The sequence below is a fragment of the Hesperophylax consimilis genome, chromosome 16 (genome assembly GCF_061612785.1).
Source record: "Hesperophylax consimilis isolate HC1 chromosome 16, BYU_Hcon_1.0, whole genome shotgun sequence".
NCBI classification, from domain to species: domain Eukaryota; kingdom Metazoa; phylum Arthropoda; class Insecta; order Trichoptera; family Limnephilidae; genus Hesperophylax; species Hesperophylax consimilis.
Window position 1 is genome coordinate 32,351,655 of NC_142851.1, and position 27,543 is coordinate 32,379,197.

Here is a 27,543-nt window from a genome sequence, read left to right on the forward strand (position 1 = left end):
CCTAGAGTATGCATCAACAGTGTGGAACCCTCATAATTCTACATATAAATCAAACATAGAAAGAGTTCAGAAAAAGTTTTTGAAATATGTCTCTTATCGCATGCGAAATGATGAAAACAATGTGTCCATGAACCTTAAAACTCTTGATCAACGCCGAGATATCAGAGACCTAGTAATGCTATATAAGATAATCCACTATTTTATTGATAGCCCAAAATATTCATTTCAGATGTCCATTAAGAGTAACTCGATCTCCGGACACATTTTATATTCCTAAGAGCAATACTAATTATGTTGAAAATGTATTTATAAGAAGAAGCTGTAGCACCTTTAATAGATTATGCACAAATATCGATGTGTTCAATACGAGCCTCGCAGGATTCATAGCATTCCTAAGAGAGTAGCGTTCGATCGTTGCGGGAAACTTAGTAGTGTTAGTGTGTGTATTGTTTTTGTATGGGTTGAATCTGTAGTTTTTTTTATTTTTTTTTTTTTTGGAGATTTTCCTTTTCTACTAGTTAGTATTTATATTGTATTGTATTATTTATATTCATATGTTTTTCTACCTATATATAAATGAATCTTCTGTGGAAACTTTACTGGTTTATGCAACATGGTAAATATGATTTGTATTAAAATATATTTGTATAAATGTTTGTTTCCCAAATAAAATAAAAAAAAAATAAAAAAAAATACATTTTTAAAGTGCTTCGAAAGTTTTGTACAATAAAGGGAGTGTAAGGATAATGTATGATGTGAAAGTAAATGACAGGAGAAGTCGAGAACGCCCGAAGAAGACATGGCACGCTCAAGTCAAACAAATACAAATCAATAAAATTATTTTTACATTAAAAATTCCATTTTTGAAAAAAATGAAATTTTCAGGTACACTAGAATTCAAAAACTCCAAAATTTACTCCAAACCATTCATAACCATGAGCAACACCAGGTACACGTCAGCTAGTAATAAAGAAAAGATACAATTAAAATATTTACATGAATATTTTTTTAATGTGTTTTGAACGGTACAAGTTAATAAATTTTCTATTAAATATAATATGGCACGACAGTTAATAACGAACCAATTAATTATTCTCCGTAGCCGATATGCACGGTATAGAGCCCACATTAATATTTTCCCTTGAGAAGTATCGTTAAAAAAAACACCGAGTTTATTATTTTATTATTATAAAAAAGGTGTTTTTCAACCGATATACGAGCTATACGAACTGAGGGTAATGGATATAACGAAAGTTTTTTAATTAGTTCTAGATAACACGCTCTTTGTGCCGACCCTGTTTTGATTTTAGCCTCATTTAAACACTTTATGTAGCTATTTAACATACCTAGTTAACATCAAAGTAACATTCAAAATTATTCGTTGTTGGTGTCGAATAGATAAACAGGGTTGACATCGGTGAAGACTTTACATGAAGTTTCCAGGTTTCTAACATTTTTTGCAGTCATGAATTAAAAATCCAGTTTTCCTGGATAAATACTACCGATGCTTCTTTCTAATGGTATACTAAAAGCAGTAGAGCGAACTACACGATAATAAAATAATCGAATCATTTTCATTGCATAGTTTTCGTGAAAATCTGCCTTGAAGTCTGACGTGATCTTATTTATGGTACATGGATCACATTATTTGAATGAGAATGGTTTGATTTGCTAATTGATCAGCTTTCGTGTTTTTTCCATTCTGAAAATCAAGGTTTTCATAAAACCCTGTTTGTCTCCTATAATGACATATGTAGGCCTTGAGAGCACCTTTGTAAACTCCTATATGGACTCAATATGCAATTATACGAGTACGTATTTATAAATCTCTATTATCACTGAAGCAATAATCAAACTGTTCTTAAATGCCAAAACAGCTGTCACAATAAAAAAAAACTAAAATACTTGCAGAACTTAATTTGTTTTTCAAAATAAAGGGGTTCTACGAATTAAACACAATAACAACAAATAATTGTAACGTATTTGCAAAAAATGGAGATTCTAAATTTCTTTGCAAGTGTTTAATCAAGTAACTGAAACTTCATTGCAGAAATTGAATCAAATTTACTTTAAAAGACAAGAACAATGTTTTTTTTATCCACGTGTGACAAAGTCATCAAATGTCCACATAGCAATATTTTATTTTTTTGACATTTGAAAGGTTCTCGTTAAACGCCGGTTCTAGGCGTGTTTCAGCTTTCTATCGAGTTGTAATAAGCTGGCAAGCCTAACAACATGATCACAATTTGTTCAAAAGCTGAAACGGACTCAGCATAGCATAGCAGGGAACCTTTTAACAGTCAAAAAAACAAAATTGCGTTGAATGACCATTTGATGACAATGGTACATCTTAATGCCTGTGAAACAACCCGTCCATAGTTACCACTAGTAATAAATCTGAGCTGTAAGAAGTTATTATTTATAAATCTAAGTGATAGGGTATAGGTTTTTTACGTGAATACCGCACAAGTGTCCCAACTGCTCCCAACCGTCTGGAGCCATTGAGACTATTTCATCCCCAATTAGGGTATGTTGTGAGGGATAAGGTAGTAAGGAAGGAAGGAGATGGGTAAGAGAAAGGTGGGGGAGTACCTTGCTATTAAGATCTGGTCACCAAACACTTCAAAAGTAATTTCAAGAAACGTTTCAATTCTTAATGGTGGTCTTACAACAGGGCAATTCTGAGAGTATTTTCCACTCTGGAACGTGCCGCAAATAAGTTATATATTATTTTTAATTAATAAATTGTGAAATAACCCAAATTCATCAAATAAGGATTTGAACCCGCGTCCTTCGGATTGATAGTCGAGAGCCTTACCCCTCGACCATAGAGGCCGTCAATACATATAACTTAAGTTGTAAAGCACTCTTGAGGTGATATATAATAAATAATAAATAAATAATCTTTACAAGTGGAGCTTGCTTACCGTTGTATTATATTCATCATACAAATTAAATATAAACAAAATCTCCGCATTAATAAATTCTTCTGGGTTGACTGAACTGTAAAAGTTCAACAATGATTTTATCCAGTAGATAGATAATATATACACTCCAGTTAAGTACTGTTTATATTATCGTAGAAATAATGGATACGGTGGAATTAGTCTAACAAAACGGCTGTTAATGAACGCTGAGCAAACTCGTCTCAATTTCAATGTTTCCCAATGGGTGCCAAATTAATTGGTGTTCGGATATTAAACTGCGATCTTACGCTTTAGAAGCCATCGAGTCAAACGGTTTTATCATGTGACATCCAGCCATACCACCCTTAGTTAGATTGAATCAGACCTTTTTACATCTTGTCCGGCATTACATTAAAAGAAAGGGCCAGCTTCGGGGAGCCATCAAAACGGTCCCGGAGGGAGGCTCGTTCCATTTTGTCTCGTTTCGTTCCTTTTCTTTTCGTTTCTTTTCTTACCCGACGGTCTCCGCCCTCAGCCGCTAAGGAATTGAGTAGATTAGATATAAGGACGTCCGCCAGATGTTCCTTCTTTCTGCAAAGACGTTTTCTTTAATTTTATTTTATGAAGGCATGGCATTTTTTTTACTAATATGCTTTACTGTATAACTTTCAAGTGAGAGTGCGAATCGCATTTAACGTTACCTTCATTTCAAATGTTGAATCAAATAACTGAAACTTCAACGCAAACATTGAATCTAATATCCGAAAACTGTATTGCAGACATTGAATCAAATAATTTAAACCTCATTGCAAACAATGAATTAAATAATCGTTGTTTCATTTCAAACATGGAGTCAAATAACTGAAACTTCATTGCGGACATCGAAGCAAATAATTAATTACAAACATTGAATTAAGCCATCGTTATTTCATTTCAAAAAGTGAATCATATAATCGAAACTTCATTGAAAGCATTGAATCAAATAATTTAAACCTCATTGCAAACATCGAAGTAAATAATCGTTATTCATTTCAAACACCGAATCATATGATCGAAACTTCATTGCAAACATTGAATTGTATTTGCAAAAAACGTATCACGTAATCGAAACATTTTTTACTTAATTTTCTTCACATGACAGATTTTTTTTCCATTTACCTACACGCACACGATTTTTTTAAATACCATTTAATAGAAAATACACACTAGAAATGCCTTCCGTATAGATCTAAATGGAAACGACTGTCGGCAACTAGAACTTTTTGGTTCTAGTCCATTTAGCACATACTCGGTATCACTTATATTTACTTGTCTGATATCACGATCGACTATCCCATTTGATCGAAATTAATATTTTAAAATGATGATGAAACAAAATTCTGTATTTGATTTTTAAGGCGACACAAGACTCTAATAACGGCTTTGCCCTAGGTTCACATTTTTACTAACACAAATCCCTAAATATATATTTTTTCAGAATTAATAAAACATTTTTCAACTATAAAATGAACAGTAAGTACCAGATTTTATTTTTCTATACGATGAATTGGTAACTTTCCGAGGTATTCAATTAGAGATATTAGTAATGCATTTATCAGACGGAATTAAAATAAACCCCGCGCAAAAATCTTTTATTATAGGCCTGCTAGGGAAAATTCAACCGTAGATTCGTCCAATCCGGTCCTGCTGGGGCCGTGCGTCGCATATACACGCGTTCTTCACTTACTTCGTTAGATTCCGACTTTATTCTAGGGTGTGGTGTTGTCTTAAGAAAAGAATGGTCAGACTTTTGGATCAAAAAACGCATATTATACCATCTTATTTCTTGTGTTCTTCTTTATTCTATGATCAGGAATGAATGAGATGTAAAAATGTTTAATTTTATCTCTGGAAAACACTGACTGACGGGGTTAAAAATACATTTTGAATCGAAAGATTCGACGCCCATTTTTAATATTGAAATTCGAGCTTCCAGATCGACTTCCTTAGCTTTAGATTTCTAATCTACTTCTTTCTCCTTGGAAGGGTTAAAATGAGGTTGGCTTTGGTTTTAGCTGTGGTAAAATCATTTAACTTTCAAATGAAACGGTTTTATTACTCCAAGATTACTGAATCCCTCATTCCTAGAAGTGTACCCAATCTGTAATGATTTGAGAGAAAACAGCTTTTGTCATTTTAATAAGACAATTTGACTTTTAGATCTTTAGGCCTCTGGCATATTGACAGTTGTATTTCTTAAATATGCTGTCAGAAAGTCTGAGAATTTGTGTGTATTTCTGTTTCTCAATAAAATTCAAATAATTGGGATGTTTCTCAACGTATCTGAAAACCGTTTTTTTTTTATTTATTAGAAATAATCATTTAATTTTTTAAATATAAAAATCAAACATAAAAAAGTTTTTTAATGTGTATTTGGTTTAATGTATGTGTACATTTTAATTATTCTGTGGCTAACTTCTGTATTTGAATGTAAATCTTAGTGTTTTCTCTTTCTAACACCATTTAGTTCATATTTCTAACTATGAGGGTAAGGGAGGCACAACGATTTATATGAGAACATACGAGCTGTTCCGAAAAGCAAACAACTAACCATGACGCCAGGCTGACAAATGAAGACGTTTTGCTTCTCAAGAAATCATTTCGTTTGTTGAGTGTTCGATAGATTTCATCAGAAGTAAGGAAAGTTTGAGCTTACTTGTTGCACATGGACACACTCACAACACACATCTATCGGTTTATTTTTTCAGTGTCCTGGACGAACCGGGAGTGGAGGCAATTTCGAATGACATTTTAATTATTTTTATTTGTTTCGGTCAGGTAATTTTAAATAGTATAAAACAAAGTCGCGCTTCGCATCTGTCTTTTGTGCGCTTAGTTCTTCTAAACAAATCAACGGATTTTGATAAGGTTTTCCCTATCATTTAGAGAATTTCTTCTCAAAGGTTTTTTTATGTAAAACATTCATATTATATTTATAGAAAGTAGAAGAAAGTCGAAAGTCGCCGGGTACACGTCAGCTAGTCTTAACTAAAATGCAGAAAAACTTTACCTTGAAGCATTAACACTTTACAGTGTCAGTGGTCTTTTAGGGTTTCAGCTCGCAGTGGAATTTCAATCACAGGCTACCTCCCCACAATGCTCACGCAATGCACCAAGTCGCTCGACATACAAATAAATAATTATTTTAAGCATTTAAATTCGGGAAAAAAATCAATTGCGATTATAATAGTGTGTATTCTTATCTTCCTCTCAAAAGATTAGCCTTTTTGAAGGAATCAACTAGGAGTTCAACAGCTCGGCTGTGGAACGAACTGCCGGCCTTTGTGTTTCCTCCCTCCTACAACATGGGACTCTTCAAGACCCATGTTCACTCCTTCCTCTCCACAAAAAGACCCTCCACACAGCATCCCCAAAGATGACATAGTCCCTGAGGAAAATTATTTTCTTGTAGAGTTAATATAAAAAATAAATTATAAGAAACAGTAATGCCTACAAAAGAGAGGGTCTGAATTCACTGTAATAATCACTATGTGGTGCAATAAAAACAGTCTTTACCAAACATCTCAAAATTTCATATATTCACATTTTCGCGAATAAATAATCCAGTGACCTTTAATTACAATATTGATAGCAATTCTCTTGAGACACAACACAAATTGAAAACTTTGGCATCACTTTTCATTCATATCTTTCATTTGTTAACCACATGACGGAAATTTCTAACAAGGGCTTATAATTTTTGTGTTTTATAACTAGGAAAATTATAAATTTAAATAATATTAAGTGCATTAATAATATTTTTTTCAGATGAACAGAGCGGTGAGCATAATACTCTGTCTGCCATATAAAAGCGTACGTCTAAATAAACAAATAAATAACATGATATTAAGTTGCTAATAAAATAAAATAAAACATATTTTGCACTTGTGCTGCTATGGTGGCTTGAGGGAAATTCTTCATATATAGTGTAGGAGCGCGCCCTGCCAGTGGGCGACGGCCTGGACAAGATTGTTTTCCGATCTCCGGTAGCGCTGACTCATCCCGGCCTCTCTGTGGTGCATCAAGACATCAAACCCATACACCCTTCCCTCTGCGAATATCTGCGAGGCGCTGCATCGCCAAGGGAGGCCAAACAGCGCCCTGTATACAGTTTTTAAATTGTTATATTTTGTTTTTGTGAGAAGTCAACTTGAGCACAATTCTCTCATCTGAAACCCACATTACAATATTTATGTGCAAGCTATTGAAAGAATACAAAATAAATTCTTACGTATTTAGATGGGTATTTCAGAAATTTTGTTAAACTACAACACGACTTTAGAAGAAATGAATATGCGTAAATTGTCGAACAGAAGGATTTCACTGACTTGGTATTTCTATATTTAATTGTTAATTATGCATGTGATAGTCCAGAATTGCTTGCATTGAATAAAATTTCAGATTCTACTACGTAATACTAGAAATTGGGATTTATTTCAGGGTAGAAAGGACAAACTACAAAATGTATTCCTCATAGCGCAGAATACTTATGGAGGAAGTAATCTTCAATTTATCACTTTGTACACTTTAATACAACATATTGTTACTGAGGCAGTTTAGTTATGTATAATGAATACTGCATAATTTTTACTATTCATATGAAAAATCCCTTTAAAACACCGGTAATAAATAATTGGCATAAATTTTGTATTATTTATGTTTGTTAGTTAGTTTAACACCGAAAAATATATGTAGAATTAGATAAACTTACAACTACAATTTATTTTCATCTACGAAAACTCATTTTAGTTGGTTGAACGATGTTTCTTTTATATCTAAAGTTTAAACTGTATACGTTTTTGTTATTTTATTAATATTATGTGTTTCTACTTAACACTCAAACATTGTGATAATTTTACTGTTATTTAAAGACAATATTATTCATTATTATTTTTTTGGTAAACTATTTTTTAAGACAAGATTTTTTATGCATAGCACAAAGGGTAACAATTATTTTATAAGCAATAACTTGACTTGACGTTTGCTTCATGTATCTTTTATCAGGAGATTTTTCAATGTGGATAAGTGTTTCAGGCTAATAATTATTGCTTATAAAACAATATTATTTAATTATCAAAGAAAGTAAATCGCCTTGTGGCTTGACATTGTAATTAAAAATTACTATTTAATAACCACGTTATTATAATTTCTACTTTATATCAACTATTTTCGGTTACATCCCTTACCTTCAGAACACATAGTGGCTTATACTCTTAGTATTGCCCTGGTGTAATCAAAACATGGATTCAAATTTTAACCTTGCTTTGTGACCAGATCTGAATTAACTACCTTCTGTCTCACAACATATCCCAAATGGGGACGTCATAGTCTCACTAGATCCAGATGGTTGGGGGCAGTTGGGACTCTTGTGTGGTATTCACCACAAAAAGGACAGTGTTTAAAAAAATATAAATCATGCATGTTATATGGAAGGTTAAAATAAAGAGAGAAGCATTGTATATTAGAGGACAGATCACCTGAGGGGGTTGGGGAGGCTTCCTTGGGGAGAAATGAAAAAACTTTAAAATTCAACTCTTAGTAAATTATTTTTATTAATTTAACATTAGACAATTATTATTCCTGCGAAAGGTAAATATATAACTGAAACTACTCGTAGTTGTCTTAATGCAAAAATTATTCTATTTAGGAGGCGGGTATGGGTACCGCCGCCTCGGGAACCATTTATTGAATAACCAACACCTGTGCCGTAGGTCGTCCCAACTGGTTTAGGGAAACCATTTGACCTCTCCAGCAGGATTCTCTCGACTCAATTGCCTTGCACCGCAGTGGGAGAGATGGATTCATACGTCAGTTACCACCCTTTAAACAGTTTTCCTTTCCTGAACTTCTCCTTTTTTCATTCCTTGGAAAGACCCTTCACACAACATCCTCAAAGGTGACATAGACCCCGAGGGAAATTACTAAACGGGCTAGAACTAAAAGGTCACTGGCAACATTAGTTTCAATTCAAATGTATATGAAAATCATTTTTAGTTTTCCTCTTTATTCTATGGTTAGGACTCATTCAATTTGCGTCAAGTTAATGTCGTAAGTAGCGGAATCACTAGAATGAAGCGGCCGCAGTAACTGCGCGCACTAACAAGGCGTTACGCGTAAAAAAGCCGTTATTTTTTTATTGTGTCATTAAATAGCGCGGACCGCGTAATTTACAGCCTTCGCGCGTAAAACCCAAAAACCAGCGGCGTCTCAGCACCCCTGACCCCGAGGGAGAGTGCGCCCGAAGTTAACAGGATATTAAATGTCTTTTATCATGATTTCTGAAAAGTTGAGGCAGTAATTTATATGTGGCTAGGTGATTCGTTTGCACTTTACGATGTCTCCAATAACGCTGTCAACTTAACGACAAGACGGTTTCGGTGACGAAGATAACTTTTAAAGTTTAATGCAATCTTTGATGACCGCTTTTATTAAATGTAAGTAAGGCAAATGAATCATCATCATCATCATCACAATAATTGATGCTACTAACTATTGTTAATGATTCACGTGCAGTAATAACACCTTCTGCACAACATGTGTACTAATTTCGATTCCCCTAGCCCGAATCATACTAATCATATAAATATACGACTCATTGCAATACTAAGAGCTTCGTTAGTTCACCTCTGTTCGTTAATAAGCCAGTAATTTTTCATAACGAACGACATTATTTAAAAAATATATTTGTATATTGACAGTTAACCGATAATTATTTTATACTATGGAGGTAGCGCCAAAATGTATCTATTGGCCGTCGAAGCATTTCTTATCAATCACGTAATTATCGCTAACTGACCATAGATGACGAATTTAGTCATGATCGTATTGACATAGGGCTCTATCGATTGTCCGTGCTAGATCTCCAGATATTTCACAGAGACATCGTCACTTTGGTTTGACAAAGTTCTAACTGATCATTACCTTATTCTGAGTTACTCCAAACATTACACTGTCAATTTATCATAACGTCTATAACAAATGCTGAATTAATGGTTTGATCTAATGTACAATATTTAAGTTCTTCATTATAAACGAAAAAAAGTTTTAAATTGATGTATTTTTTAGATTTTAGAGCTTGTGAAGTTAGAACTTTTTTCAACCAGCAAGGGCATAATATTTCATTTTACAAGAATCTAACGATACTTGGAACCTTGTTCGATAAGTTTGTATAGTTTTTTGTTGCTTAATTTTAATATATAAAAAATTGTATGTTAATTTCTAAAATTTAAATTTGATTATAATTTTTATTTTTCGGATAAATTAAGAAATATCCCATTTACTTGGATGTAATTTAGAACAAAACAAAAGGACAACGCACCGTTTAAATCCAAACAAATTTTGTTTTGAACTGTCAGTTAGTAACAAAATATCAGTTGAACAAGGTTCAAAGGAACGTAAGAACCTTATCAAAATAAATGAAAATTAAAAGTGTCTGATGTTAGAACTTTGGCACATTACTTACTTCATTAATACACAAGAAAAGGACTTTAAACCAACGGTTTATCATTTAAAGGTCATTTTGGTCCAAAATGTCAGTTTCAACCTTTTCAAACCAAAGTGATGACATGTCATTGATACCGGTCTTTGTCATAATTTTTAAAACCTTATAAAATTTTTACCGGTAATTTTATCCATATACTCTTTGTTTCTAAAAATAACGAAAAATAGTACTATTTTCTTTATTTGGACTAGCAACTCTTATGATAGGGAACGAGTTTGTGGGACAGCTTGAGGCTAAGTTAGGTGGTCAGTTAGTTTAGTTAGTCAGGTTATTTCAAATGATTCTAGCCAATCTAGGTTTTTTCCTTTATTGCAGATATGATGAATTTGTACTAGTACACTTGTATAGTTAGTTAAAAATACCATTATGAAGTAGAATTTTTTTAAATTATTTTATCTTATCAATATCATAAACATGTTTATGTTACGAAATCTTCACACAACTTTATTCTAAAACCTTTACATTCATAAATACAAACACACAAGAAATAACAACTAACACATATATTAGCAACACTAGATCTTCAGGTTGAAAAACATATCCAACCAACAACTACAAATAAAACATTTGGGCAAAAAAGCTTACTATACTATAGTACTGAACTTTACAGCAAAATCTTGTTCTCATTAAAAACTCACAACAATATTTTAATATTTAAATCTCAAATATAAAGCTGGATACAATACATTGGGAGATCAAATAGATAATATACTGACACCAAATAAATACTGAAACTGAAACCACTCAACTCAACAAAAACAATAATACATTTATGATTACTTCAGAAAAAACACTATTTAATATATTTATAATTAGTTGACGCAAAGAATGAGAGAGGGCACCTGGAATGAGACAATACAAAGTACTCATAAAAGGACCACACCCTAGACGAACCAAGAAACTATGGACAGAAACTCGCTGAGGGAACTGGTAGGACTACTAACGGGACACTGCCATCTCAGGAGACACATGCAGATATTGGGAGTGGAAAACACCAATAGATGCAGGAAATGTGAAGAGGATGAAGAGACTCCAATTCACCTATGGTGGCAATGTCCTGCCCTGGTGGGAACTAGGCTCAGATACCTGGGGAGACATACAGTAGAACCAGAAGACATAGCCACATACCCAATAACAACCCTGGTGAAGTTTATTAAAGGGACTGGGTTGTTGTTAAAGGATTGAGGTAAAATGGGAGATAGCACAATGGGCTTATGGCCCAAGTGCTCTCGGGAACTACGTGTAAACCGTCTCCGCGCTTAAAAAAATATGTATATATAATTACTTTATATTATCCATACTACCAAATTTTAATAATATGTGAATGAAATCCTCAGCACGGGAGATCCCAGTGATTATATCTATTTGTTTTGTACTTATCGTCTATTTACATGTAAATTGTATTTACAAGCTTAAAATAAATAATAGTACGTATGCTCTTGATAGCGCAACCAGAATAAAACCACCAATTAATATTCGATAAATCTACGAATCACCAATAAAGGAGGCACTCACTTTGAAGATCCAATCGGGTGGAAAGTTTTAGAGATCAGTTTTCTAAATGATATTCCCTCATGCAAATATCGGGCCCACCTCAAACTTAGCACTAAGGCTTGTTTGAAAATCAAAAATTCGGAAAAAAGTTTTCTTTTGATGATTACGTCGATTCCTCAGAAAATATATCTGCTTCAATCAACTTCTTACCCACTGAACCGTCGGTCGCTTCGTTTGCGAGATGTTCATTTTTTACGGAAAATATTACTTGTTTATAAAATAAAACACGAAATTTTTTTTGTAGTTTTTTTTTTAATAATTTTACGAAAATCATATTTAATAATGTTATTATTCAATATCCGCATTGATAAACGCTTCGTAAAAGAAAAGGATATTGATATTGATTGAGATAGAAGAGAGGATAGATTGATAGAGAGTTTTTGTGGTTTGTGACACAACCACAAAATCGTTTTTGTCTGGCTTGTGTACTCAGCCAGGCCCCGCTACTTTTGCCGGCCGGAGGAATCCCGCCGGCCCACTGAGCAGGCGCTCGCGCCCCCCAACTGCCTTTCTCAAGGCAACACTTCTTCACGCAAAGTATTACTCAACATAAAAATCCACGCTGGCCCCTACAAACCGCCCGCAAGTCCCCGAGACGTGCTCTCTTTTTAAGAGGAGTCACCGCTCACAACTAGTGAAGATGTTCCCGACCCGGATGCTCCCCGCTGACCACGAGGACTCCCCGGTCGTGGTACCGCCCGGCGCGCACCAAATTTCGCATCGCACCAAGACCGGGACCGTGCGCCTTACGGTCCCCGCACCACAGCCCCGCCCCGAGGACCCAAGGACCCGGAGACCATCCACCACCACGGCTTCCACGACGCCCGACGCCACCGAGATGACGGAGCCCGCAGCAGGCCCCTCTTGGGCAGCAGGACCCAGTTCTGCCCCCACGCGCCCCCCGATAGGCCCAGCGTCGGCCTACGTGGCGCCCCCGAGACCGCAGCAGCCGATGGAGACGGCTGCCCCCCAGGACGGAGGCTGGACGAGGCCGTCCAACCCCGTGAAGAGGCCCATGTCCCCACGGGGACCACAACCGCTCCAGTGTGGCAACCGTTTTGAAGAGTTGCCCGAGGTAAGCGAAGGCGCTGGCGCGCCGCGTATAAAGCGTGCCAACACTAATACATCTTTCTCTCCCGCAGGTACCGGCAGGAGAGACCGCGTTCCCCCGGTTGTGATGACCCTGGGGAACATGACGCACGCGCAGATCACAGCTGCGGTGCAAGGACATCTGGGAGCTGGTAAGCTCTTCACTTTCAGATACAACAGGGGCGGCACGGCTAACATCTTCGTGCGCACGATGGAGGACCACCGCGCCCTTACTAACGGGCTGCGAGCGGAGGCTCGCGGCTTCCACACGTTCACGGCCGAAGCGGAAAAGATGAAAAAGGCAGTCATCAAGGGCCTGCCGCTCGTCGAAGTGGAAGACATCGCGGCGGATCTGGAATCGCAGGGATTCCCAGCAGTGAAGGTGGTCAAGATGACCGCCTCAATTGAATATCCTATATACTTAGCGCACTTCAATAAGGAAGTCAACATGGGACAGCTGCGCGCGGCCGTTAAATACCTGTGCCACTGCCGAATTCGACTCCAGAAGCACAGGAGCAACCATTTACAGCACGGCACCCAGTGCTACAGGTGCCAAGACTTCGGGCATGGGTCCCGAAACTGCTCGCACACAGCAAGGTGCGTAAAATGCTTACTGGAGCATGCTTCGGCAGAATGCCCCAAGAAGACAAGAGATGAGCCCGCCGCATGCTGCAACTGCTCAGGCCCGCATCCCGCCAACTACAGAGGCTGCCCCAAGCGGGTAGCGTACGTCGCCTCAATACAGCAGCGACCTGCCAGAAGGGCCCAACGACCGCCGGCAGAACAGAACCCGAGCAGGCCACCTCCTCAGCCGAGGACGGATGGACGCACATGGGCCAACGTAGCCGGAGGCACCGCCCCCGCCCAACAGCAGCGCGAGCCCGTGCCGCCCCCACAGCCCCGACCTCAGCCCCGCCCACAGCAGGAGCACGTGCGCGCGCCCGACTCCTCAGAGGACAACCTGGATTTGATGGCCCTGCTCCAAGGACTCCTGAGGATGCGATCACAGCTCGCCCGCTGCACAACAACAGCAGACAAGCTCGTCATACTGATAGAGCTCCTAGACACCCTCGATGCCTAATACCGAGACGGTGAAAGTCCTCGTATGGAACGCATTTAGCGTGCGCAACAAGACAGACGAACTGCTCGCTTTGGCAAACGAATTACACACCGACATTATTCTCCTATCAGAATCTCACTTGAATCCAAGCGTACCGCTGAGAGTGCAAGGTTTCGAGATTTATCGTGACGACCGACAAGGAAGATCAGGCGGAGGAACCGCAATATTCGTTCGGCAATCTATGACGTCCACAAGAATCCCCACTCCGAAGTTGAAGTACGCCGAAGCCACGATTATCGAAGTCACCATAGAGGGTAGAGCGCACACCATCATCTCCGTATACTGCACCCAACATAACCTAGTGAGAGAAGATCTCAATAAATTGCTCAATCTGGGACCGATTGTTGTGATGGGAGGCGACTTGAACGCCAAACACAACTATTGGAATAACTACAGAGGAAATGCGAACGGAAATACGCTCTTTACACACATGCAGACAAATACCTATTCGATAATGGCGCCCGACAGACCTACGTACTACTCGCAACGATCTAGATATCCGAGTACACTGGACATAGTACTCGAGAAAAATGTCAAGACAATATCTCCACTGCGCACACTAGACGAACTGTCTTCGGACCACCTGCCCGTGAGCTTTACTATAGGCGGCACAACTTCAAGGACCCCCAGAAAACAGCGCAATTACAAGGATGCGAACTGGGAAGGATTCAAAAAAGAAGTCAACGAACGAATTCATCTCACTTCGGGAACTCTGCGCACGCCACAAGAAATCGACGCAGCTACAAGCACTCTCACAGAGATTCTTCAAACAGCACAAGATACACACATTCCTCTCAAAGAAATACACCCATACACGATCAAGCTTCCCGAGTACGTTCTATCGCTCATCAAGGAGAAAAATCGCCTGCGACGCATGTTTCACCGCACACGCGACGAATATTTCAAGACAGCGTATAACTGCCTGCAGAGGGAAATCAAGACCGAAATCGCAGAACTCAAGCGCGAACTTTGGGACAAAAAAGTCGCATCACTCACGCCGAAGGATAATTCCCTATGGAAAATGGCAAGCGCGCTGCGACATAAAGACTTCACAATCCCCCCGCTACAGAAATTGAACGGCCCCGGGACGGCGCTTTCGCTACAAGAAAAAGCTGAAACACTCGCCGACGGGTTCGAGAGAGCCTACGCCGCTACAGACGGCCTTTCCGACCCGGCTACAGACCGGATCGTAGAAGACTCTCTACGAGACTTGAGGGAAGCAGAGCAAACAAACGCTGAAGATATTCACTTTGCTACGCCAAGCGAGATTGCAGTCACAATCAGGCGATTGAGAACAAACAAGGCGCCGGGAAGCGATCAAATTCATAACATTTTACTCAAACATCTCCCTCAAAAAGCCATCATCTACACAACAAAATTGTTCAATGCCTGCCTCATGACCGGGCATTTCCCCCAGATTTGGAAATCGGCGACCGTGCTGCCTTTCGCAAAGCCGAATAAAGATAGAACGCAGCCGACAAGTTACCGGCCGATTAGCCTATTATCTACGCTGAGCAAGGTATTTGAACAAATTATACTCAACAGGCTTGTACCACACCACGACGACAACAAAACGTTGCCAGACGAGCAGTTCGGCTTCAGAAAGAGGCACTCCACGACCCATCAACTCACCAGAGTAGCGGAATTTATCGCAAGAAAATTTAACGAACATCGCTTCACCGCCGCTGCGCTCATCGACCTAGAGAAGGCATTCGACACAGTATGGATTGACGGGCTCGTGCATAAACTGCACCGCACTAACACGCCCATATACCTAACGAGACTGATACAGGAATACCTAAAGAATAGATCGTTCAGAGTGTTCATAAGGAACGTGCTATCTTCAATGCGTGAGATTCCAAAAGGCGTGCCGCAAGGAAGTTTACTTGGACCATTTCTCTTCATTCTGTTTACCTTCGACATCCCCCGAGACGAGAGATGCAATCTGTCTATCTACGCAGATGACGTCAAACTATACGTTTCCTCGCTGAAAGCGAATATGGCCGCTATTTACCTACAGAGGGCGCTCGACGCGCTCGTAGAATACTACAAAAAATGGCGCCTGAAACTGAACGAGGCGAAAACTGAAGCCATCATGTTCACGAGAAAACGTGTAAACAGAACACCTGACTTTAACATCGAAATGGGAGGACACAGCATAGAATGGAAAGATGAAGTGACATATCTGGGCCTGACCATGGACTCCCGCCTCAACTGGAAATCTCACCAAGCGAAGATGCACACGCGCACGCGACAAGCGATCGGCATGATGAAGCCAATTTTCAATAGACGGAGTCCGCTACTTCCCAAAACCAAACTCCTCGTCTACTACTCGCTCATTCGTCCAGTACTCTCGTATGCGATTCCCGTATGGAGCAGCATCTCACACTCAGACCACAAGAATCTACAGACACTTCAAAATCTCTGCATTAAAATCACATACAACACGAGACTCAGAACAAACTTGAAGAGATTACACGAACGAGAACAAATTCCAACTCTATACGAATTCACACACAGACTGACTGAACGCTTTTACAAATCACTCACACTTAGTAAAAATCAACTAATACGAGACATAGGACAATACAATGCTCCGAGCGACCTGACATTCAGATACACACATAGACTACCAAAACACATCCTCATGGACCATGACCACATATGGCACATACCAGAACTAGACGCGGACGAATAGCGAGCAGTAGGTATTTCCTAAACTCCCGACCTTCTTCCCAAATATATAATGTTTATATATCTATTTATATATTTATATAATATTTTATAATTTGTATGTATATGTATGTTTATTTTCTATCTTCCCATAAGTATATATTAACATAAAAACAGACACACACACACACATCTCAAAAATGCAGGACATCATATACCGATGTTACTGAAGGCCGCAAACGTTTCAAGTTGACGTTCGGCCGCTCCTTCCTGGGTAAGGTTTTCTGCGATTTTCCTTACTCCCAATGGCAAATGCGGAAGGACTCCAACAAAAGGGCGCAGCCAAAATTTCCTTCCCATTCCCAACACAACACAAACAGACACGTATGTAGTATATGGCCGCTGTAGGTCGCCGCTGGTGCTGATGCTGGATGATGATACATGCAATTTTAGTAGGGTTTTTAGGTAACAAATTTTTTCCCTACCGAGAAAATACAAGGCCTCTAAGTCTATAAAAGCCAGGTAATATTTGAATAAACCCATATGAGGTAAAAATTGTGAGGCGCATATGACGCCGTTCTATTTGTATAAAGAACATTAACTTTAAATTCAGTAAATTTAAATGATTCACCACTTCATGGAATATAAGAATCTAGAAAATGAAAAAAAAAAAAAAACGTAAAAGAAAAGTTGGTGGAATATCATTGAATACTCCTAAGTAATATTTTCCGTTGTAGGTTATTTTTTTACATGACTACATAAGCATTCGGTTATGATTTGAGATTTTGATTTTGATAGCATTGCAGTGTTCATCATCAGGGCAGATGTATAATCGCTTGCACATCTGCCCTGAAGATAGACACTGCAATGCTGTCCAAAACGTTGGCTAAAGAAGGAGGTAGCGCAACACGGCATAATACCCTAAAAACAAATCATAATAACATAAGCATTCGTCCAATTCCAATCAATATACTAATTATTAGTAATTATGTTAACGATTTAACATTTAAATAAGTACGTCACTTAACTAATAATTTCACAAAATTCATAAAACAAGGTAGGGGCTATTGTTATTGATGATGATGGCATGATTTGGTACATGTATTCCAAAGTTAATGGTATTTTAATGTGATTGATTGATATATTTTTTTAATTAGCTAACTATGGTATTCTCAGATGTATTTTTTGTGTTGTATTTTGAATCTTATTACGCATCATATAAAAATAATAACCAAAATACTTTTAAAGTTCCTTGAAAATCTCTAAAGAGTTAAAGCATTTACTTTTATATAAATAATTTTAAATCATCTGCAAACATTGGTATTTGATCGTCGTCGCAATTATTTGTAGCATAATTTACGAAAAATAGGATTGAATAGGACTAAATTGCGACACTTGGTGAACGCCACGTGTAGAAATTAAAGTGTATGATAATGCCCCATCAATTTTAAAAGCCACTCACTCTCCTATTTGACAAACGTTGAATCATTTGTGTAGAAATCTGTCAACACCGAATTTTTAAAGCTTTTTCAACAATAATTCGCGTTAATTCTGTCGAACGCTTTGCTGAAATAGGCAGAGCTTGAATCAACCTGTAGCTTTATGGACAAAGTAGACAAGGAGACAGATACGATATTTTAGTATTCATTCTATCAAATTTGACAAAGTTACTTTTCCTGCAATAAAATTATTTTTATGCTATTAGGTCGATTGTAATGATGACTATGGTAAACCATATGAACACACATCTCTCCTTGTTTCTTGAGCCTTGTTCCCACAGATTAGTATGTTATTTAAAACAAACGTACAATGGATTATATTAAAGAAATTAGTTAAGATAAACAAAATGCGCAACCGTAAAAACTTTATCTACCCATCTTTGTAACATGGACAAACTTTATATCAATAATCCTTTATTTTTTCTTGATGGTATAAATTTAATGTTATTTTAACCGCTTTCTCCAGAAAGAAAGCTTACTTAGAATTATTTTATTAAAACAGTAGCAAACAATTATTTTTTAACACCTTTGTATCGGAAGATCACAGTAGTTTTGAAGGTTTGTTTGAATCTGTGATTTAAAACAGTGACGCGTTAACCGATAATTGTCTTTTTGTAATTGTGACTTCATAAATCATAATGTTAGATAAATGACGTTACTTTGATATTAAAAACTAGCGCAGATCCATGAAAAATCACAGGATATTATAATTGTAAGATTTGTGAAGCTGAAATTATTTATATAATATTTTCCTCAAGATCAAAAATAAATATCGTCTATTACCTTTATAATAAAAAAAACATTGTTTTGTTGACAAATTAGAGAAATGATCAGAAAATTACCTTTCGAACGAACACTATTAGTAAACTTGAAAAATCCCAAAATCAAAACGAACAAAAAAATTGGAGAACATTTAAAAGGCAGATTAGTTAATTAATAATTTTAAAAAAACCTGATTTAAAGTAGGTACCTACTTTCTACTTGTCTGGAGTATCAGTTCAAATTTTGAAAATGAAATGTGATGTTATACCTTAGAATTCGTCGATAACTCTCTCTCCAAAACCTAGTACTCAGCATGGTATCTCCCAGAGAGGATTACTAAGAAAACAATCTTTGTCATATATATCTTCCAAATATGTAAAAAATATAATCTCCAAATTGAATAAATTAAACTTCTAAAAAATTAAGATCATCAATCGTGAAAAAATGCCGGAAGAATTAATTTTTCACGAACACACAAGCTGTAATATCCTGAATATTACTGTAAGAGCTCACCCATAGATGGTACTAGATTAGTTTATGAGATTACTCATAGATGGCGTTTAGCTTTCGAGTATTGTAGAGACCAAGTTAGAGACCAATTATAAATAAGGTGGGAACCTCAAGGGCGGGGTCCACATTATTCCAAACGCCTGCTAATTAAGATATCAAAGCCCATTGTAAATCTATCACATATAAAGTCCAAGAGTTTCGTTGAAGCCCATGCGGTACGATACGATTGTACCACCCCAGCCAGGAGTACTCCTGTCCCGGTGCGACCCGTACATCAGGGGGCACTGATTTGTTAGGACTTGGAACACGTGCTCTGAGGATTGTCTCTTCTTTGCCAATTCTTGACTCTTCTTGTCTCTTCTTGTCTCTTATTGTCTCTTCTTGTTTCTAATTGTCTCTTCTTGTCTCTTCTTGTTGCTTCTATTCTCTTCTTGCCTTTTCTTTCATCTTCTCGCCCCTTCTTGGCTCCTCTTGGTTCTTTTTACTTCTTATTGCCTCTTCTTGCATTTTCGCGCCCGTACTTGGTTAGTCTTATCTCTTCTTTAATCTTCTTACTTCTTACGGCCGCTTCTCGTCTCTTCTGGACCCTTTTAGTCACTTCTTAGCTCTCCACGTCTCTTATTGCATCTTGTGGCCCCTTCTTGTCTTTTTACTTCTTACCGCCACTTCTCGTCTCTTGTAGTCATGCCACTCACTACATCTTCTCGACCCTTTAAGCTTCTTCGTGTCTCTTCTTGTCTCTTCTCGTCTCTTTTTATTTATTTTTATTGGAGGGAAGACAGATACAGACAGTAATAAACATGGGAGCCTTTAAAAATAATAATAATAAAAACTTACAATTATAATATTACAAAGTAAGTTATATTTACAATTGTTAATTAAAAAATAGGAGAAAGTGCACAGATATCCACTGATAGACGTTTACAAATATCTCTGCCTCAGACCTAGAGGGCTTGATCATCGCAGGTATAAAACAATAAATATTCAACCAACAAACACAGTTTATATTCCCTTTATGTATGTCGTCTGAAAGAAAACATTAAAGAAAATATGGCATATCTGTTTTATACGTAGATATCCTTCAAAGACAGCTCGCTGAAGAGGTCCCGTAAATCTCAAACTAATTCGACTGCTTGACACACTTGAGGAGCCGTGTATTCAGTCTCCAGCTGCATTGAAAGACTTTGTTCGTGTCAGTCCAAGTTTTTCGTTGAAGCCGGAGTTTTATTTAATAAGAGACAAAACCCGGAGATACAACACAACCGAAATTGGTATGTTTGATGATCAGTGATTTTATTTTCACAGCAAAAAAATATGGACGTCCTTGAATACTCCCAATCGATATAATATTACTTTTATCGTTATGTTTTCAACACCGAATATGTCGCTACATGTTCTGTGTGGTGGGGAGGTGGGGTGGTGGGGTATGACAGGGGTAGGGCTCGAGGCTGCGGGGCTCGAAGCTTGGGGGAGCGCTTTGGGAACACCATCTGCCAAATCATGAATTCGTGGAGCGGAAAATGGCTGATTAATTCACATGTATTCGAAATTTGATTTGAATTCGGAATCCCTTTTAAATTTCGAATTACGTTTAAAATTATTATGAATATCAATTGAAAGAGCGCTGGGTGTATTCCAATGAAAAATAATTAAAATTTATTGCGTGTGTTAGGATTCAATTATTAGAACACGTATGCTACGCCGATTTAATTAAAGCCAAGCGATTGGAAAAATAACGTTCTCGCCTCTGGAAAGAACGTAATTGAAATGACAAACAAATTAGGACCTTAATTTAAAAATACGTGTGATAATTTGGCTCGATTGAAATCAATTACAAACCTACCTCTGGGATATTTAATCCGTGTAGATAATACTCTCATTTTAAAGTAAATCTTTTCACACTTTCTCTGAAGTTTAAATTCCAACATCTTTACTAGCATTATTTAGTCCACGGTTATCTCTTTGAGTCGGGAGGTTTCTGGTTCAATCCTTGAAGTTGCAGAAAGACTTTTATAATTCCGTTACGATCCTTGGATATGAACTCGTGATAATTATAAATTTATATTTTATTTTATGTTTTATATCACAAATTGTCAATTTTAAAATAATTATCAGTGTATTAGCAGCATGTTCGTCTGAAACATCGCATTTAACACACTGATGTATTTTGTAATGTTGTTTGTCAATTGATTCACTTTACAAAATGTTTTAACAACTCCCACTAGGAAAATTATTGTTAATTTAATATATTCAGTTGTGAATCTTGTACCATTTGAATTTTAGCACGCGTTTCTCTTGATTAAACATAGCCTCCTGCCTCGGCAAATGTCGTTCTGAAATACCATCATACTCGCAATGAACACCTTCCTCGTAAGGCTTTATGCAATACTACCCTTTGAGATTTCCTGATACTTCCCTGCCAGCGAGCGGGTAGCAAGTAAAAGGCATCAAGCTGCAGGTGCCAGGAAGCAGGTACCAGCGCCGAATCTATCGTAGGGTATATGATAGGTGTAACCGGAAGGGAAATTATTCGTGAAAGGAATCGCTTTAAATAATCCTACGCCAAAATGCACAAAAAATGTTTATTATCCTTGTTCAAACAACTTTATCAGTCGAAGGAATGTGTATATTTGTAACACCGTGAAATATAGATGTGATTTGAAAACTAACCTTTATAGCCTCAAACGGGAGGCTCTCAGGAAAATATATTTCCTCAATATTTAAAATATGTAAAGAGACGAAGTTCTGGGAAGGGAAATGGTAAGAGGGGTGGGTTGGAATCTATAGGTGAGTGTGTCCAGGTGTGACAGACGTATGAATCATCTCTCCTGCTGCGGTGCAAGTTGCGCTGTTGAGTCGAGACAGTTCAGCTGTACAGGTCAAAGAGCCTCCCTCAACTAGCCACTCCCAATCGGAACCGTCATGCAGCTAGTGGGCAGACGCATACGCTGCCAAAACCTCTACCTCCTGAACCCGGACAACCCTGCTAAGCCACCAAATGAAGCAAACCACTTGGGTTGACCTACGGCAGAGGCGTTGGTTTTCCAATGAATGGTTTTCGGGACGGCGGTACCCGTACCATACCCGACACCCAAATGGTGATCGCAGCAGTCGTTTCCCCGCGGGGGAAGGCAGAGATAGTGGACTGCCCAAACAACGTGGTCTCATTCATATAATACATCTTCTCGTACAGGTTAAGCTCTTCTGTTATTTTGACTCTTGAAATGGCTGACTCAAGTATGTCGTTCACTTGATCGTGTCATGTATTCTTCGGGCGTCCCCAACTTCTGCACTTATCCTTACACTCATTTCTTGGTTCATTCGCTCTACACGCCCAACCCATTGCATCCCTTTCTTAATCTTACGCATCGCTAAAACATCAAAAATGTCGTATTTTTCAATTTTACTACTCCTGCTCTCTGAAAAGTCACGGACTGACATTGTTAGATATACATGTTGTACATGGCGCAGCCTCCCCAAACTAAAAAATAATCTTCATACGAAAAATTGAAATTTTGAAAAAAAAAATATTTTCAATTACAACAGTATTTTGCAATGTCTTATTTCTCAATCTTTGTACTACAACTCACTGAAAAGTCACGGATCACCACTGCTACCCATGGTATCCACACACGCCTCAGGGATCTTATTTCTACAGCATTCACTCTACACGTACACTGATACCTACATCAGCACTCCACTGTGGACTGCTAGCTTCGCTTCTTTGGACATTTTTTTGCGACAACCTCGTTCACATGCACATTATTCATAAAGACAAATTGACAAAAAAAATCACATTTTATAATTATCAAAACATGAACCGGTTATCGCAGTTATCTTCTACAAGGGTAGCTTACAAATTCAAAGAATGGTGAATTGTATGTTTATTAAATTGAATACTAATTAATATCAAATTAAATTTTTGTTCGTTTATTTTTATGAGGCAAATTCAACTGATAAAAATATTTTGTTTACAAAAAAATTAAAAATAATGGTTGCTATTGTATATTTTTTATGTCTTCAGTAGGTATATACTCCTTAATTTCGATTGCTATTTATAAACATAAACATTATAGGCATAAACAGTCTCAATACAAATATAATATACAGAAGAGATCGACAAAAACAGAACAATTATTAATAAAAGTTTGAATAAAATTTATTTTGTTTTAAACCACTCTATTGAGGTAAATAGGTCAATCGGTTTCGGTTGCACTCAACCTTCTTCAAGACAATTGTTGAGTGACCTATATATATATAACTCAATAAAGTGGTGTTAAAAAAAAGTTTAAAAATAATCATTTATAATCATATATAATGTCAAGTGTTTGCTTTCTTCGACAATTATCAATGTTCACGGATAGGTGGATTTAGAAATATGATGCATAATTTAATATGCTTAAAATATATGTATGGTTGATTAATTTTTCAATATTATGAGATCTCCCTTGGGGCCTATGACTAAAACCTCCCAGGATCTAGAAGGTTTTGGTATGACACGCGTAGTGATCAATATCCGTGATTTTACTGAGTTCCCCGAAAAAATCAGTTGATTAATTTCTAAAAAAATCTAATGTGCCTCAACGTACTCTTGGCACAAATGAAGTAGATTCGGTCCTGGATTCAAAAAACCAGGTATCAGATACCAGGTTTGCTGAGGCACGCAGGAGCTAAATGAACAGTTAACCCGTCAGGTTTCAAGCATACTCTGACAGAAGGTCGGAGTATTTCTGCTTTGCAATATAATCCAACTAAATGGAATATTTCTAAACAAATCGAAAACTAAAAATTGCTTTTGAAAGGTGATAAAATACGGTTTTAAACTTTATTATTAAAAATAAGCAATATCAACATTTTTGATGCGTATAAAATAGTTCGCTTTACGATTTTTTAACTAAAATCACTGATACCGAATAAAACATAAAAACACGCATTCTTTCTCGTTTTATATAAAATAATTAAAAAAAATTGCAAGAGGTCTCATTTTTTTTAAATTTTCAACCGGAATCTATGGTTTCATAATGGTGCACATTTGAATTATTTTATGATTATCTAATATATTTGAATACAAAGCGTGGTGTTTTCTCTTTCTAATACTGTTTAGATGATATTTCTCACCATGACAGTAAGAGAGACGCAACGATATCTATGAGATTAGATCTATGAGAATAAGGCTGAAGGGTTTAATGACAGTGACTTGGAATCATCGCTTTTGACGTGAAACAATGTCTCACGAGAGTGGGATTAAATAAGGTCTCAAGAGTCGCAAAGTAGCTAACTAGCTTCGTCTCATTTTTGCTTTTACCGTAGTTTTGTGAAGTATAAGAGTTTAACTGCTTAGGATAGAACTATGTTTTAAATTTCAGTTATTCTTATGTCATGAGAGATACACTATCATTGGTTAAAGACCTTCGCAGGCTTGTAGCATTAGAACCATGGACGGAGTCTAGTTGTTTATCTTTTGCGAGATGGAAAGGTTAATGCTGGTGGTCTATGTTTAAAGCTGGACGACGGAAGACATGTATGTATTGATTTAGATTTAACGGCACAAATGCCATTTATATTCACCATAGTAATTAACAGTCACAGTAAAATATTTAAAGAAGTAAGAAAATAAAATTTACCGGATTATGTAAGTAAGCAATACAAAAGAAAAAAATATGAACTATTACAAAATTAATTCAAGAAATGAAGAACGAAACGAAAACAAAAAACTTGTCATTCCTATTTCAAATATGCACTGTTAAATGTTTAATTCGTACAGCCTTATGTTTCAATAAGGGCATATTAAAAACATCAGCTAACATAGCATGAGAGTTACCAATGGTTTTTTAATCTATTTTTAACAGATTTGCAGCCTGAAACCGTGGTATAATTTTCACAATAACACATTTAAAAAAGAAGAAGTGAAATAATATATAAGACGTAAGAAGAAGAAAAGGGATTTTTTTAACTACGTGGTCAAATCCGAAATGGTCAAAAAAAATAAAAGTCTTCGAACAGAAAAAGAATATAGAACCAAGAACCTTTGTTTTACGGAATTAATTGAGGATAATTCGGCAAATTTGGATAATAATCAGCTTTCAGGGGCTCCATGGTTAGAGTGTTTTCCCGGTAATACAAGGATCTTCGGTTCAAAAGTTGCAATCGTTGCCTTTTTATTTTCTGTGTCTTGTTCTGTTTCATATTCGTTTAGATTTATTAATATCATCCACTTCTTAAATAATGAAATATTTCGACGATGTAATAAGTTTAATGGTTTTGCGACTGTCAATATCTTTGATTCTGGACAAAGATGTTCTAAACGAAGCGAAATAAAGATATCCAATTAATGTTGTTCATTACTGACATAAAATTATAATTATTAACATTAAAAATATTACCCATTTAGTACCTACGTACCCCTTACGTTCTCAATTCCTTTTCCCTTACGCTCCCAATTCCTTTTGCCTTTGTATATTTAAAACAACCATGAATGGTCGTCTGTCATTAATTCTATGATGTTTTAAAATTGAATAACGATGATTCAAGCATATTATGCCTACACGTTTCAAAGCAATACAAAGCAAAGTGTTCTTTAAATTCAATTTTGTTAAAACGAAAAGTTGTTTTTGGTTAAAGCCGATTTGTTTGTTCCGCTCCAGACCAGGTCTTCCATTTACACACATTGTCCGAATATTTTCAACAAAATTTTAACGGCAGCGATGCGTGATCATCACTAACCGAAACTTTTCCTTTGAAGCGAATGGTTTCGAAGCCATCTCGTTTATTGGAAGCTGCCGAATGAATATAAAACGTCCCATTGATACGGGAGACAGTAGGTCGGCACTTGAAATCTGCAATATATCCTGTAGCAAATTATTTATTTATTGACTATTAAGTTTTTCATAGCGTTTTTGGTTTATAATGCAATACTCCTCTCTAGATTTTTGGGGACAAAATAAGTATAACCTGTCAGCCGTGTTTGGGTCTCCAGTGACCATTTTACGAAAATCCTTGTTTTTTCAATGCGATTTTAAGGTTTAGGTTTAGGCACCCAATTTCTACCGATTTATAACAAGTTCCTCGTAAAATTTTTAAATTTTTAAATTCCATGAAATTATATGTTATTTTTAAAGATAATATCTATACCTACATTTGTTATGCCGAAACGTTAATTATATGAAATTATCTCGATAGAAAAACACTCAAAGCAAGCTACGAAAATTATTTTAAAAACGTTTTGTTGTGTTATTTAATATTTTATAGGCATGAAAAAATTCACAGTGTATCTTTGAATGCAACTAAAGAATAGTCGAGAGATTTTTGCTTTATTTCAAACGAGTAGTTTTTAATTAAATATTTTCCTAATGTTCGCTTAGTTATTATCGTTTTTTTAATATTAAGGCGATGCCATACGTAGTAATGCAAAATCATGTTCTTTTGGTTTGAAAATTTGGTCGCTTACAAATGTTTCAGATGCTTTAATTAAATACTGCGAGTAGAATACATCTTGACCTTTGAAATAATAGAGTATTTTTTATATAAATCTTTTTACAACCCCAGAAAAAAATAACGTATAGGCCTATGAAAACTGCTTTAAAGTTCAAAATCTCCTAATAACAAACCCATTTTCGGTTATGATATTATTGTATAATGTGGCAAATTAAGTTATTTATAAAATGATCGGAAAAATAATAAATATTTATGTCTGAACATCCACAAAATAAAATAAAAGGCACTTTTTGGATATGATTTTTTCTTGCATAAATCAAAACAGGCGGATGGTGTTAAGCGGGAATTTAAACCTTATTGCCATCTACGTAAGGGTTGTTATTGATAGCGGCTCAATTTAAAATATTACACGACGTAGTGCATCGCCTTAACTCGCTCCCTCTAACATTTTTATTT

General features: G+C 36.7%; 1 protein-coding gene across 1 annotated transcript in view; it reads left to right on the forward strand.

Moving 5' to 3' along the window:
• LOC149417041 (protein turtle homolog A-like) overlaps positions 1-27,543 on the forward strand; it is a 1,249,058-nt gene that overhangs the window by 1,154,908 nt on the left and 66,607 nt on the right. The window contains exon 17 of the mRNA XM_089641374.1: positions 13,961-14,127. Coding sequence (XP_089497500.1) covers positions 13,961-14,127 — 167 coding nt within the window. The remainder of the gene's footprint in view (positions 1-13,960; positions 14,128-27,543) is intronic.